Source organism: Sorex araneus, chromosome X, assembly GCF_027595985.1.
Source record: "Sorex araneus isolate mSorAra2 chromosome X, mSorAra2.pri, whole genome shotgun sequence".
Taxonomy (NCBI): Eukaryota; Metazoa; Chordata; class Mammalia; order Eulipotyphla; family Soricidae; genus Sorex; species Sorex araneus.
Window position 1 is genome coordinate 344,389,808 of NC_073313.1, and position 15,911 is coordinate 344,405,718.

Sequence of the window (15,911 nt, forward strand, 5' to 3'; positions counted from 1 at the left end):
AGCACAGCAGGTAGAGCGTTTGCCTTGTACACTGCTGACCCGAGTTCGATTCCCAGCATCCCATATGGTGCCCCGAGCACTGCCAGGGGTAATTCCTGAGTGCAGAGCTAGGAGTAACCCCTGTGCATCGCCAGGTATAACCAAAAAAGAAAAAAAACTCAAACTAAAATAAAGACACTCTACTGGATGGGAGAAAATGTCTGCACACAATCCGCCAAAGGACTAAAATACAGAATTATAGACAGTACTTGCAAAGCTGAACAACAACAACAACAAATCCACAATCCCATCCATAATTAGAGAGAGGAGATGAACAGATACTTCCTCAAAGAAGACATACAGATGGCCAACAGGCATATTAAAAAGGTGCTCATCATCTCTTATGATTAGAGAAATGCTAATTCAAACAACAATTAAGAATGGCATATGTCAAAGTCTGGAAAGAGTGTGGCAGGATTGTGGTAAGAAAGGAACCCCATTTACTATTGGTGGGAATATCATCTTGTTCAAGCTCTATAGAAAACAATAGGGAAAGCTCTCCAAGAAAGAACAGAACTCCCATATGACCCAGCAATACCACTTCTTGCTATCTCCCCCCCAAAATGCAAAAACACTAATTCTAAGGGTATATGTACATTTATGTACATTGGCTTAGTACTTAGTATTGTATTTAGTATTGCATTGTACTTAGTACAATAGCATTAGTATTGTATTAAGTATTGTATTGTACTTAGTACAATAGCCAAGATATGAGAATAACCCAAATGCCTAACTACAGACAAATGGACCAAGAAGTTGTGGTATATATACAGAATGGAATCATGCAATTTACAGGACATGGATGGAACTAGAAAGTATCATGTCTCAACATGAGTGAAGTTGGTCATGAGGAGGAGGACAGATGCAGGATTATTTCTCCTCTGTGTGGGATATAAAGTACATAGTATAGGAGAAACAAATGACGAAGACAGTAGAACTGGTCCACAGAGCTGAGTCAGCTGTGGGGAAGGTGGTCATAGAGGAAAAGGTCTTTGGCACTCTGGAGGAGGAGAACAGGTATTCTGAGTTGGAATATGCCTGAAACCATCATTAACGGTACTGGTGGGGGAGACACGGGAGGAGGAGAAAGGAAGGAAGAAGAGAGAAGGGGAAGAAGGAGAAGAGGGAGCAGCTCTAGCAAATGCTGTGTCAGCTCCAGGCATCGGACCCTGCAGAGATGACCACCGGGCACAAACTTGGACTCTGTTCTTTTTCATCCTGCCCTGCTGCCCTGAACTTCAGGGCTTGACTTAAGAGGGAAAAAGTAAGTTTTCTAGATAAAGGAAACATAGCCAAAGAGTTTGAGTAAGGAATGTGGAAACACTCCTGAGAGAAGTGGGTGGAAAGAAGGTGATGAGCACATTCATCAAGTCCCTGTCCTAGGAGCCAGGGCCCTGGGTAGGGGTGGGGAAGAGCACTTGGCAAATGCCCCACGTCAGGCAGTGGTTCACAGAAAAAAGACAAGAGCTTCAAAATCATGCTCCACGTAAGAAAATGCCAATATTGTCCCACACTATATAACCTCGAATGGGTTACTTCGAGAGGAAAAAAAATTCATAAGAAAACCATCATTTTATGCTTTATCATATTAGCTTCATAACAGTAATAGTAAAAGAACAATTGTTATAAGTCATAGTAAGAACTTTGGAATTGCAATGAAACTAGAAGTTATCCCCAGTGAGCTGCAGGAGGAACACAGAGCCCAGCATGAAGACGATGCTCTTTCCCAACCACTGTCACTGCTCAGAACAGAGCCAGGCAGGTACTGCTGTCCCCATCAGCAGAACCCCAGCTAAACACAGCAAGAAAGGAGATGATTTCTCACACCAGCGCATGTCATCAAGGGGCTGTTTCTGATATTCCCACCACTGAATATGAGATACACAGACCTAGGCCCATAAGATCTTACAGCTCATTCTCCGACCTCCAAAAGCAAGAGCTCATCAAGAGTCAGAAGACATGGCTCTGAGGGGAAGAGATTTCTACTTGGTTCCTTTAAAAGTCAGTTTTTACATTTATATCACTTAATCTCAGGAAATTGTTCTTCAGCAAACTAATTCCTTAGGTCATTTTGAGCACCCAGTTGCCATTTTCATTCTGCAAGATCCTTTTCATGCCTTTGAGGATTATAAAAATGCCCTGTATAAAAACGCCCTGTTTTTATAAAAACGTCCTTGGGGGCTGGAGTGATAGCATAGCATCAGGGTGTTTGCCTTGCATGCAGCGGACCTGTATTCAATTCCACCACCTCTCTCGGAGAGCCCAGCAAGCTAACCGAGAGTATCTCAGCCGCACAGCAGAGCCTAGCAAGCTACCCATGACATATTCAACATGTCAAAAACAGTAACAAACAAGTCTCACAATGGAGATGTTACTGGTGCCCACTCGAGCAAATCGATGAGCAATGGGATGACAATGACAGTGACAGTGACAGTAATTTCCTGGGGGGGGGGGGTGGAGAGGTTGTTTTTCTCTCCCTGCCTAACGTCCCTTATCACTTAGTACACTAGTGAATTATAAAACCCCTTCAGTCCTAAATTCCTGTTTCCAGGCTACCTTGAACATTACCCACATATCTGAAGAGGCTGGGGACATGGCTCTGCAGTAGTTGGACCCGAGGCCAAACTCCCCCATACTGTTAGCACTGAGGGATATGGCCTAGATGCTCCCAAGCCTGCCAGTGTGACTTTGGTGGTCCCAGAAATGGAATAATTTGTCCTGGTCAACCAAGGTGCACCAGGAGTGTACCCCAGGTCCTACAACATTGTTTGGGAGGCCCCCAAAGTGCTAAAATGATTATGAAGCATTTTTTGTTATTGGGCAGTACAGGGCTCAAGCACCTGCCTTGCATGTGGCAGACACCAGTTCAATACCTGGCACCACATGGTCCCCTGACCAGGTTTATCCCAGTAGCCCTCTATGCCAGGATGGCCTGGGCTACTGCCCAGCACCACAGGGCCCTCCCAGCACTGTCCCATTGGGCCCTCTCACTGAACTGACAATGATGGTGATAGAATTTCTGGGAAGGATCCCCAGCCCTCCTGAGCACAATCTGAGAGACTTCCCTCCCTGAACCCTACCTCCATCCAAAGCCAACAGAACTTTATTTTCTTGCAGAATAAGGTATGATTTTTCTTTATCATTTGTATCATGTACATGTATCATTTATAATACGTTTAATTATACTTAAGCAGACACTTGAGTATAACTAAATGTATGGCCACCACCAGAAAGTCCACCTTCCTCCACCAATATCCCAAGGACCCCTCCCAACCTCCACCCCAAGGAAATGAAAAGTTACTCTTTCTATATGAAAGCATTTACTCTTATACATCTAAGTACTATTCTACATTCTCATCTAAATTTGAAAGCATTTATGGTTTATAATTATTTGTTAACTTTCCTGTCACCCAGGACACTGTTTTACTTTTCCCTGCACCTTTAATACCTGACACACACTCAGGCTCAAAGTGCTGACTGGTTTGCAAAATGCCTTAAGACTTGATGCTTTCTCTTACTTAGGTGCAAACACTGCCTTTGGGTCAGAAGAGATGGCAGGCGGTGCCTCTGCTCGTGGTCTAGTATGTCACAGAGCAGCAGGCAGGAAAGCAGAGGACAGAGGACAAAACAAGGATGGATTGTGAAAGTATGTGATGAGTGAAAGGGAGAGAGTACAAAGGAAGAGTTAAGTGAAGAGATTAGAGAGAGCTCCAGACAGACAACTGAAGGGACACATGGATAAGCAAGAGCATGACCAAGAGCTAGAACAAACGTGGAGTGAGGATGAGTCCTACCCTGTTTAGCAGAACCCAGTGGCAGAAAAGACACCAGTGCAAACACTGGCACCATTCACAAAGAGATCGATCCCAGTTTTCTTCACAAGCACATTATTTATGAACACTAGGTCAGTGTCAGAGTGACACAATTATTTCACTCTTTCACTTACACCTTTATTGACATTTTGCCTGCCCATTGACTTTGCACCTAATGAGGCCTAGTGTATATTGACTTGCTTCCTGGTTGAGGAAAACTTGAGATAAGCTGGCACGAATGAAAAGGGCCTGCCTATGTCCCTAGCATGGAGGCCAGGAGGCAGGGAGAGAGGCATAGCAGGTGCCAGCGGAATTTCCAGTGTCCCTGAGCATGGTCAAGGGGAGCAGAGGGGCTGCCGGTCCCCTCTATGAGACTGTCACTAGAGTTAAGTGAGATCCAGATACTTTCTCTGATAGGTACTCACCTAAGAATGTGGATAAATATGGGATCTAATTGTTCAAAATAAATACTTCTGATGATGACATTGTTTCATGTAATATTAAAAGACAGAGAGAAGCATCCATCTGATGTAAAGAAGAACAAGAAAAATCTATACTTGAAATTACAAAGAAAAAATTGCAAAGGCTGAAAAATGTTGCAAACATAATAAGAATAGTAGGATTTGGTTCCATGACACAATAAAACTTTAACACAGAAAAATAAAATTAAGGCATGAATACAAACACAAAACTCAATACCTTCACTATCTTGATTGTTTCATTAACTCTAGGAGATGGTTCAGTTCTAAGGGCATATATTAATGGTACATAACAACTATAGATACCTATTAGACAAAAAAATAAAAAAGTTTGCCACCGGGCTACAAGATATCTCACAAGAGATGCAAACTGTAAACTCCCCACTCATAGTCTAAGTAATAAGAACTCTTCCTTCAATAAACAACACTCACTGAAGCCAAATTAACTCCACTTATCCAATGCCCAATGACTGTAGTGGAGGCGACAGAAAAGGCCTCTGAATCATACATTTGATAATTTACACATTCATCACTTCACTTATTCAGTAAACAAGCTGTTTTGTGATCACATCCGGTGATACTCAGAGGTTCCCCTGGGCAGTGCTCAGGCACCATGTGGCACGAGAATGAAACCCTGTGCATGCATTCAGCCCTCTGAGCTCTCTCCCCAGCTTCTAGAAAACAAGTCTTTAAAGAATACTACAAAGTGCCAGGTGCTGGAGATAAGATCATGAACCAGAAAGGAGTTCTTGCTGTCTTGTCTCTTTCCAATATACTATTTTTTCAATATTTTATATTGGAAAGGAGCTAGATCATAAATGAGTTAGCAGATAAATATACCATGTGCCAGATGTTGCTCAGTGCTGAGCAGAAAAATGAAGCAGACTTGGAGGAAAGGGTGTGTCAGGACATAAGTGAGAGATAATAAAGGAATAAGAGGTAAGTACACAGTACACCAGGTGTTGCTAAGCACTTAGAAGCATGAAGCAGGCAATGGTGGCGTGACAGGGGGAAGGTGTGCCGGGATGTGGGTGAGAACTGGCCCCAAGCAAAAGGTGACATTGAAACAGAGAATTTGTGTCAAGGAGCAAGCCGTAGAGATGTATGGGGTAAAAATGTTCCAGGAAAAGAGGAAAGCAAGGTCAACAGCCCCAGGTAGAAGTGTGCCTGGAATGCTGGGAGACTGGTAAGGCACCGGTATCAGGGCAGCGATGAGAAGGAAGGCGGGTGCAGAAACCTGAGCCTGGCTGGGCAGTGGCTGTCTCAGGGATCAGGGAGGTATGACTTTCACTTGGATGATGCCAGGAACTAAAGAGTGTTTGGCAGAGGGGTGACTGGCTTTTGATGTTATGGCTCTGGATTGAGAAGACTGTGCAGGGGATGTGGGGAGAAGCACGGAGTTCTGAGCAGTTTGAGTGCACAGGTCATCTAAGGTGGTCCAGCTCTGGGTTTATGATGATATGACAATAAGTCTGAGGCAGGTTTTGAGACCAGATGCCACCCAAACTTGTTACCAGAATATACAAATGAAGAATGGAGCTGAGAAGGAAATTCCAATGCAACAGCATGAAGAACCAGGAGTTTACTGTGGATATATGCAGTGCAAGATACCTAGCAGGGAACTAGGCAACCGAAGTGAGAAAATGCAACCGAAATCCTGGCCCCACTTCTGATCAACTGGGCTGTTTAACTATTCATCAGCAAATTATGGTCTATCAAGTGGGGAAACAGTACCACCGTATGAACAAATCTCTCACTGTTGTCCCATTGTTCATCAATTTGTTCAAGTAGGCACCAGTAACATCTCCATTGTGAGACTTATTATTACTGTTTTTGGCAAATCGAATACGCCACGAAACAATAATATAACAAATACCTTCACCAGTACCTGGGACAGAGCAAGTGTTCGATAAAACTTTAATATCTACTGGAATTGCTAACCACACCAGAGACGCTGAAGGGATGCAATAACTGCAAAGTGATAAAATTATTTTTATCTCTCAAAAGAGAAATATAGGCACATGAATAACTATGCAAAAGTGTCAATGAGATAATCCAAGAAGTGTGCAGAGAGGTCAAACTGAGAACCAGAGAAACTGGTCATTTATTATTGTGAATAATGACTGGAAACCCTCCACCTGAGACTTTAGGAGGAGGAGGAAGATGGCTGGCAACACAGACCTAGCTGCTCTCTTTCAGAGAAGGAGACAGAGCGGGTGATGGGCAGAGCCAGCAGGCCTTTAAAGGGTTGTTACCCACTCTTCAGAATCTTTAGAAAATTGGGTAATTCTATTCTAATACTGCTGTTCCTAATAATCTTGTTCTACTACATAGCTGCGTTAAGAGACAGAAAATCGGGGAAAGGTGTGTGTAGGGCAGGAAAGAGATAAATCAGTCAAAGAACAGGTTCCCCGCCTATTCAGCCTTGGAGACTGGCACATTCATAGCAGGAGAATGTTCCTTCTACCAAATGTAGGTCAAGGTGTAGAGAAACACTGGCGCAGATGAGACAGGATCAATGGAACAGTGCTGTTCAGTGGGTGAATAATTTACATCCACCCTACTTACAATAATCGTCAACACAAAGGGAGCAGAGGAAACCCAGCAGCCAGGGCCTTCTAGGCCTCCTTTCCCAGAATACAAAGAGGCTCTAAAATTAGACTTGACTTGAATACTACATTCTGAAAGGAGAGACAATGACGATCAAACTGCAGCTTTTAGACCAAATGTTCTATCTATCGCTTCTTATGCTTAAAAAGATGGTAATTCAACTCAGTGTCTAAACACCTAGCAAAATGCTCAGCCCAGACTCAACCTATCTTAGCTGATAAACACATCTGAGTAACAAGTCATACAGTATGTACTCAACATCCTAGGCATCTAGATAGCTCTAGAATATAATATTCACTAGGGTGGAAAATGATTTCACATGGATCTTTTCACAGAAGGATAAAACAAAAAATTAACATATTCCAGCTGAATCGCCTTCCTGTGCCCTCTCCCAAATCTGTTCCTGCTTCCGTCTACAAGTTATTTATCCACCATATGAAGCAAACATTGACCTCTCCTTCTGACTCATTACTATTTACTGAATAATCAGGAATGATTTCCCCAATGATCTAAATTACCACCATTTCTATTCTGTACACACTTCTCAAATGGATCTTTTTCTCTACTCTGGCTTTTATTTTTGCTAGGCTTATATTTTAGTAACTGTTGTTCTACAAACAGCAGCATGTTTTTAAACTGATGTTGCTATTATTCAGCAACTATTATTCATAAAAAATGTTATATTTGTCTTATTTCCTTCAAAACTCAACTTGAATTATAACACACTTACAGAGAAGAATTAACATTTCTACAATAATGAATTTGACTATCTGGATAGAAAGATGTTTCTCCAGGTAGTCCTCTCATAATTTATAATAAAGTGCCCCAAATGTCTTCTTTGTGCCCTGTGTTCATTTCAACATAGAGGTCCTGCACACCCTTTTTTATTTGTGTTATAAACTATTTTGTTTTCCATTGCTTTTTGATGGAAAAAACACCTTTTTAAATTTGTGTTATAAACTATTTTCTGTTTTTCACTGCTTTTGATACTGGCATCCTTTTCTCTGTTCTACTTTTAATAGCTAACTGGTGATATAAAAGAAAACTATTTGGTCATTTTATTAGGTACACACTTCTGTTGTACCTGTTTTCCGAAACTAATACGAAGGATAAAAAATTTCAATAGGTTTTCAGTCTCTTTGTAAAAAGAAACTGATTGAAGCAAGTCCTTTTTAGCTAACCAAGTTTATAAAATGCATCCAGAACTACGCGCACATAATGCATTCCATGCCTTATAGAGGTCAGGCCCTGTGGTACTTAAGTCTCCACTGTGATTCTTTAGCAAGAGCCTGGTTTCTCTTTCCCGGCCTTCCAGCTGCAGACAACACAGGGAGAGTCACTGTACTCAGCTGAACCTTTTTCACACATTTGATTAGCTATATTACCCTAATTAGGGTCCTATCTGCTCCTGTACTATTGCACACTCAAGTCCTCTATATCTTCGAATATCTCATTATGGGAACAGCCTGCCCCTAAGATGGCTTCTTTTCTCTCTCTCTCAAAAACAATAACCCCAAAATCTTCAACTTCATTCTGCCAAGGATGGGTCCCTGAAGCTAATTAGTCTTAGTTGAATGTTTCATCAGCTCAACAATGGTCAAATATTTTTTTCTCAATACATTAAGAATGCAATATTGTTTTCTCTCTAAGGCAGTTACAATGCTGAAATAAAGTTTGAGATTTAAGCAACACACTTAAAGCCATGGCAGATGATGCTGGATTTTGACATACATTTCTTACAAATGGCCCTCTAATTTGTGGGCGAGGTAGCAATCCTTTCTAAAACAATGTGAGCTTATGTGGTGAGCAGGCTCATTCTGTGCACACTTGCTACCAGGCACGCCCCCCACCACGTTAGTCGGCAGCATCCCAGGCACCCCGAAGGAGCCAGAACCACAACAAAGAGCCTGGATCACCAGGCAATCCTGTACATTGCGGTTTCTCAGTCCCCTGTGAGCCCTAGATATTTTAAGGGACCAAGGGTGAAAATCATATAAATGGTGGTGGGGGGGAGGCACAGCATGAGAGCAGAAGGCCAACCAGTAGGATAGGGGCCACAGGGAGGAAACAAGATGGAAAGGGGCCACAGTTAGGAAAGGTTGAGCAATGTAGGTAGGTGGAGAGTAACGTTTTTCAACTACTGGTCCATGGACTAGTGCTGGTCTGCAGGCGCCAAAAGGCTGAAAGCTACTGATCTGCTACCTTGGTTTTAACCCCGTGAACCAAGGCAGGTGATGGCCTAAAGTGCTTAGGAAGTTGAGGAATCTAGTAGAGCACAAGAGACCTCCTGTGGGGATAGTAACATGAATGGGTGCCTGAAACAATACTGTTTTTTAATTAGCAGTCAGGTAAAGAGGGTTTAGAATAGCCTGAAGAGAAACAATAAAAAGGCATTGACAAAGATAGGGTGGTGAAAGTCTAGAAACAGCTGGAACACAAAAAATTGTATTCACACAAATCTGTTCTTCTACACTCAATTCAGCTATGCTATTATTAATATTCTTCTTCTTCTTCTTCTTCTTCTTCTTATTATTATTATTATTATTATTATTATTATTAGGCTGGAGCAATAGCGCAGCGGTAGGGCATTCACCTTTCACGCGGCCGACCCGTGTTCAAATCCTCCGCCCCTCTCGGAGAGCCTGGAAAGCTACTGAGAGTATTGCGCCCACACGGCAGAGCCTGGCAAGCTACCCATGATGTATTGGACATGCCAAACACAGTAACAATAAGTCTCACAATGAGAGATGTTACTGGTGCCCGCTCGAACAAATTGATGAGCAACAGGATGACAGTCACAGTGATTATTATCATTATTATTATTAGTTTTGGGGTCACACCAATGATGCTCAGAGCTTACTCCTGGCTCTGAGCTCAGGGATCTCTCCTAGTAGGGACTAGGGACCATATGGGAAGCGGGGATCAACTTAGGTCAGCCATTCAAGGCAAAGGCCCTACCCACTCTACTCAGGCCCCAATGTTAAGTTACTTTTTAAGAGGCCAGGGAGATATCCCGAAGGTCTGGAGTGCATGCCTGGCACGAGTAGAATCCAAGCTCTACCCCTGACACGGCAGAGTCCTCCAAATACTGCTAGGTATTGGCCCTGGTGGCCCCCAGCACCACTGGACAAGAGCAGCATTAATTGGAGTGTTGAGCATCCAGCCTGCACACAGGGACCAATATTGCTCCCGGAGACCTGGGCCCCCTGAGCATTGCCTAGGTTGAATCGCTGAAAATTACCCCTTACATCTGTTTACTGAATAGGTAAGCACCACAGATAACTTTTTTCAATGAAGTTTTGTGAATCGTAAAACACAAGCTAAAGAAATGTAGTTAAAGTAGGATTAGAAGTTAGAATGTTATCTGCTCAGCACCTCTGGCATGTTTGCCTGCATCATAGGACTCCAACAGAAAATTCATGATTTTACATATGGTTCAATTTTAGTTGCTACTGTTAACATCGTTTTCTTTGGTTTTCAGGCCATACCAGGCAGTGCTCAGGACACATACTCTTACTGTGCTTAAAGAACTATGTGGTGCAAGGTATTGAATCTGGGCCTCTATAGTTTTTACTTTACTGAATATGTCATTGTTGATGTATAATTATTGACTCAGTAAATATTAATTAATACCGTTATGTGCTAAGCAGTGTGGACACATGATGAAGAAGATCAGTCTGGTCACTGTTCTCAGGAAAATCATATTTTCTATTTGATTTTTGTTATTTTTTCTTTTGTTTGGCTGTACATATAGATCATTGGATCTCACATATTCAAAATGTGTGCTCTATCAGTAAGCCACATTCTAAGCCCTAATTTTGATCCTTGGCCCTAATTTTGATTCTTTCAAAGTTACAAACTAGCTCTGAATTTTATTAGCCAATCAAAATTAGTGACCTGGGTTACTTCTTCAAATTCATCCTTTCCATGACAGGCCAATGTATTTGTTGATTCTTCTCATTAGCTCATTTTATTCAAGAATACACATAATTATTTCTGATAAAGAGATGTTCATTTGGGTGTACTTAACATATATCTCATATATAGATTGCTTATTAGTCAAAATGAGAAAATTATATAGAGAATAAAACAGAATACACAGTGGATGATTTGAATGAGGAATATATGAACATCATATTTCTTTAGGTGATGTCCTGAAAAAGTGCTCATAGTGATAATACTCACAATTTATAAACTATAAGTATTTATCAATGCTCCTTTTCCTGAGTTTCAGGTGTATTTCTCAATACTCTCCAACATATTGCCAATTTCACTAGCTAGAATTTTCAGTGTATTTAATCAGTTTTGGTTTGTTTATTCTTTAGGATGCAATCTTTTTTTCATCCAAACCTATTTTTTAAATTATTTAATAAAAATTAAATTCATTTATATCTCGTAAGGAGAAAACCAGCTCATCCACTAAAAGTCTCATATTTTTATAATACTGGTTTTTCTCTAAACAGTAGTTCATGTTTACTGTTGAACAATTTTTTTAATTTTTAATTTTTTAATTAGTGAGTCACAATGAGGGTACAGTTAGATTCAAACATTTCGTGCTTGTTTTTCCCTCATGCAGTGTTTGGGAACCCATCCCTCCACCAGTGTCCATTCTCCACCACCAAAGAACCCAGTATCCCTCCCACCCCCCAGTCCCATCCCCCCTCCCGACCCCGCCTCTGTGGCAGGGCATTCCAATTTGTTCTCTCTCTCTCCTTTTGGATGTTGTGGTCTGCAATAGGGGTATTGAGTGGCCATCATGTTCGGACACTAGTCCACTTTCAGCGCGCATTTCCCTTACCACGTGGGATCTCCACTCACAATTTACTTGGTGTTCCCTTCTCCATTCGGTATGACTTTCCCCCAGCGTGTGAGGCCAAGTTATTGAACAATTTTTTTCATAATGCTATGATTTTTCCTACTTTTCTTATCCTAACACTGAATTTTCTGGCTAATATTTATCCTGATGACTCAAGGCTGACTTTACAAGTAAGTCTCTGTTTCATGTTCAAAAGAGAAGGAAAATTGTCAGGTCTGACAAAAAGAACAATGTAGAGGTTTAATTTAATCTGGTACCAAGGTGAGAGCAAATTTCCCGTTAAAAAGATAACAAGCAAGTTAAGCGCCTAATGACTCCACTAGTGTTTATCTCATAGAAAACCTTCAGCCAATTTTGTTGCTGAACAAAGAGAACCAAATGGTCTCAAAATTCTCACTCAAAGAACAAAAGCCCAAGGTTATTTCCACTGATCAGTTGAATACTCAATATGAGAAGTAGAACACTTCAAAAACATGAAATGCATCATTGCACAGAATCAAAATTCAAGGGTTTTCTCTAGGACATTCAGTTTGATTAGACCGCCTATGGTCCTTGGTTTGCAGGTGTTAAAAAAGAAAGAACAAGTGATCAGATCTTACACAGATGCTGATGAATAACTATAAAAGGAACTCAAAAGAACAAGGAAACGGTAGCAATTCTACAAGCTCAATTTTCAATAGTTTCAAGTTTTTTTCAGAATTAGATTTTCAGAAATGTTTTTAGATTTTTTTCAGAACTAGAAAATTCTTTCAATCTCAGAATGTCACATAATAAATTTATTGCTACATATTTAGAAATACTAAATAAGTCAATTTAAAAGGGCAGGTTATTTCATGATTTATACCATACTATGAAAGAACACTTTAAAAGAAAAATGTTAAACTCATTATGAAATTTCTGACTAAAATGTTTAACACCAGCTTTTATTTGAACCACTAAGTGCAACTGTATTCTTTTCTTCAATCAATATGCAAAAACAGATACAACAGGTTATTGAATCAAAATTTTATGCTTACCCTGAAAAATCAGCAGAATATTGTCCATAATCAAAGATATAAACTCTAGTAACTTGGCACACTGTGAGGTATCCCAAAGCAAACACAAAACAATATCTGTAAAACAAAAATAAGCTGGATTAGTGAAAATAAAATATTTATTTTTGAAGAATACACTTTAAAGTAATTTATTAATTATGATGTGGTTCAAAATTAAACATACTAGGATAACTTGAGGAGTAATTTTCTTCAATAAATAAAAATTAGTTTCTTCTTCGGTTTACTTAAATTTTGTACCATCCTCATGATAAATGCATTTCATGACTAACTTTTTTGTTTTCCTTTCTTAATGACTTTCAGACACCAAATTGTGTACCTGAATGCCATGCTCATAATCACTGGAATGTAAGAATTGGTATTTTTCTAGTTTTTCTTCCTTTATGGAAAACAAAATTTAATAGAAAAACATGTGGCTAAAATATATTGTACATATTCTTGAACTTTTTAAACTCAATATCTAAAATTGTACATCCTGAGTGCAGACCAAGTGTCATTTACTCTCATCTTCTAGGCATAAACATTTAGTGCTCTCACAATAAAATCCATTTGGCAGAGTTACAATGAAATAAAAACAGACACGGAGAGAGAATTGATATATCAACAGGAGAAAATAGGAACCCAGAGAAGATTCTAGAACATATAAAATTGTTTAGAATAAAGGCCGCCACACACATATGTGGTAATTAGGTCTTATCACCTAATTAGTTAAATTTTGATAATAGACAGAGAACTATACCTCCATATAAATAATTCTAGATGAAGTAAAGAATTGTTTATGCAATATATAAAACCAAAACATAGAGAACTGTGGGGAAATATTTAAATGTTCTCGATTTAGAGAAGATTTCCTAACTAGAAGACAAAATCAAACCAATACATTTGGGTAAGTTAGTCTTAAGCTCTTATGTAAACAATTCAAAAATGTTATGAAAGAGTTATTCCAAACTTTAAGCAGGTAATTCTGATCTACTTAAATTATTTCTGGATCAAAAAATCGGGGAGAGGGTGAGGATTGGTGGCAAAGAGAGAAAGCTTCCTAATGCAAATGCATTATAAAGTGAATATAATCCTAACAACTACATTTGGAAAAGCAATACTGATTCATATTCACACACAGTGTTGACAAATAATCAAACTTAAATTCTAAAATTCTAGCATTTGGGGGCTAGAGAGACAGTACAGAAGGTAGGGCGCTTGCATGTGGCTGTCTGGGACTGAATCCCCAGCACCCCATATGGTCTTCTGAGCTCCACTAGGAGTGATCTCTGAGTGTAAGTCTAGGAATATGTCCCGAGCACAGCTGGGTGTGGCCCAAAATTAATCACCACCACCCCACAATTTTTTTTTAAATAAAAAGCACTTGGCATATATTTTCTCCTAAGGTGACATTAATGGTATCTCCCACTTCACTGTCCTTCTACAACTGGGTCTTGTGTTCCATTTCTATACCCATTTCTATACCCATTTTGAATTGGGCTGGTGCTCTAACTGAGCACTGTGGTAGAAGCAAGCAATAGCTTGCTAGATCCAGGTGTAGTCAATAACTGGCCAGGAAATTCTGACTTACCTTTAGGAATGTGACTGTCATAAGAGAAATGTGACTGATATATGCAAGGCTACATAGGATAAGACATTTGGGACAGAAAGAGGGAAAAAGCCATGTCAAAAGATAAGTAAGTGTCAGATGTATCTAATTGAACCTTTCCGGAATTCCTGATCCACAAAAGCATAAGCAAAATAATATACCAAATAGCTTTAGGCATTGTCTTGATGCAGAAGCAGAATGAGAACAGAAATTGGTAAGTGAAACTTGGGTGTAAGCCTAATCAAACTTGCTCTTTATTAAAATCCTCACGTAGAGAACTGTCCTGGAGGAACCACGCCCAAAAAGCTTCATCCACACTAAAAACATAAGACAAGGCAGACTTTTAAAAAAAATTATTATTATTGAGTCACTGTGAGTAACACTTACAAAGCTTTCATGTTTGAGTTTCAGTCATACAATGATTGGACACCCATACCTCCACCAGAAAATGTCCACCAGTGTACATTTTCTACCACCAATGTCCCCAGTTCCCCCGTGTCCCACCTCACCCCTGCCTCTATGGCAGACAGTTTCCCTCTTTCTCTCTACTTACGGGCATTATGGCTTGCAATGCAGATAATGAGAGGCCATCATGTTTGATCCTTTATCTATTTTCAGCACACACCTCCCATCCTGAGGAATCCCTTCAGCCATGACTTAGTCATCCCTTCTCTATCCCAGCTGCTCTCTCTCCCAGCTCATAAGGTAGGCTTTCATTCATGGAGCAATCTTCCTGGCCCTGTCTCTACTGTCCTTGGATCTTGTCTCATATTATGATATTTTATAATCCACAAATTAGTGCAGTCATTCTCTGTCTGTCCCTCTCTTTCTGACTCATTTCACTTAGCATGATACTCCCTGTCACCATCTATTTATAAGCAAATTTCATGACTTCATCTTTCTTAACAGCTGCATAGTATTCCATTGTGTAGATGTACCAAAGTTTCTTTAACCAGTCATCTGTCCTCAGGCACTCAGGTTGTTTCCAGATTCTGACTATTGTGAACAGTATTGCAATGAACATACAGGCCCAGATGTCTTTTATACTGTGCTTTTTTGCACCCTCAAGATATATTCTCAGAAGTGGTATTGCTGGGTCATATGGGATCTCAATTTCTAGTTTTTTAAGGAATGCCCATGTTGTTTTCCAAAAAGGCTGGACCAGTCGGTATTCCCAATAACAATGAAAGAGAGTCCCTTTCCCCCCCACATCTGCACCAGCACTGGATGTTCTTGTTCCTTTTAATGTGTGACAGTCTCTGTAGTGTGAGATGATATCTCATTGTTGCTTACATTTGCATCTCCCTGATGATTAGTGATGCACTGCATTTTTTCATGTGACAAGGCAGAGATCTTGAGCTGCACTACTCCACAATGAAATAAAATTCTGTGGCTCTTAAGCAGTGAAGTGAGTATTTTTTATGCAGGATGTGTAAATTATGTGTATCATTGACAGAATGTCTCCAAAGATTACTTCCCCCATCACAACATCTCTCTTGACCAAGTGGTTCTGTA

The 15,911-nt window shown here is 40.2% G+C and overlaps 1 protein-coding gene across 1 annotated transcript in view; it reads right to left on the reverse strand.

Annotated features, from left to right (window-relative positions):
• MBOAT2 (membrane bound O-acyltransferase domain containing 2) overlaps positions 1-15,911 on the reverse strand; it is a 143,283-nt gene that overhangs the window by 29,246 nt on the left and 98,126 nt on the right. The window contains exon 4 of the mRNA XM_004609371.2: positions 12,773-12,868. Within this exon, the coding sequence (XP_004609428.1) occupies positions 12,773-12,868 (96 nt within the window). The remainder of the gene's footprint in view (positions 1-12,772; positions 12,869-15,911) is intronic.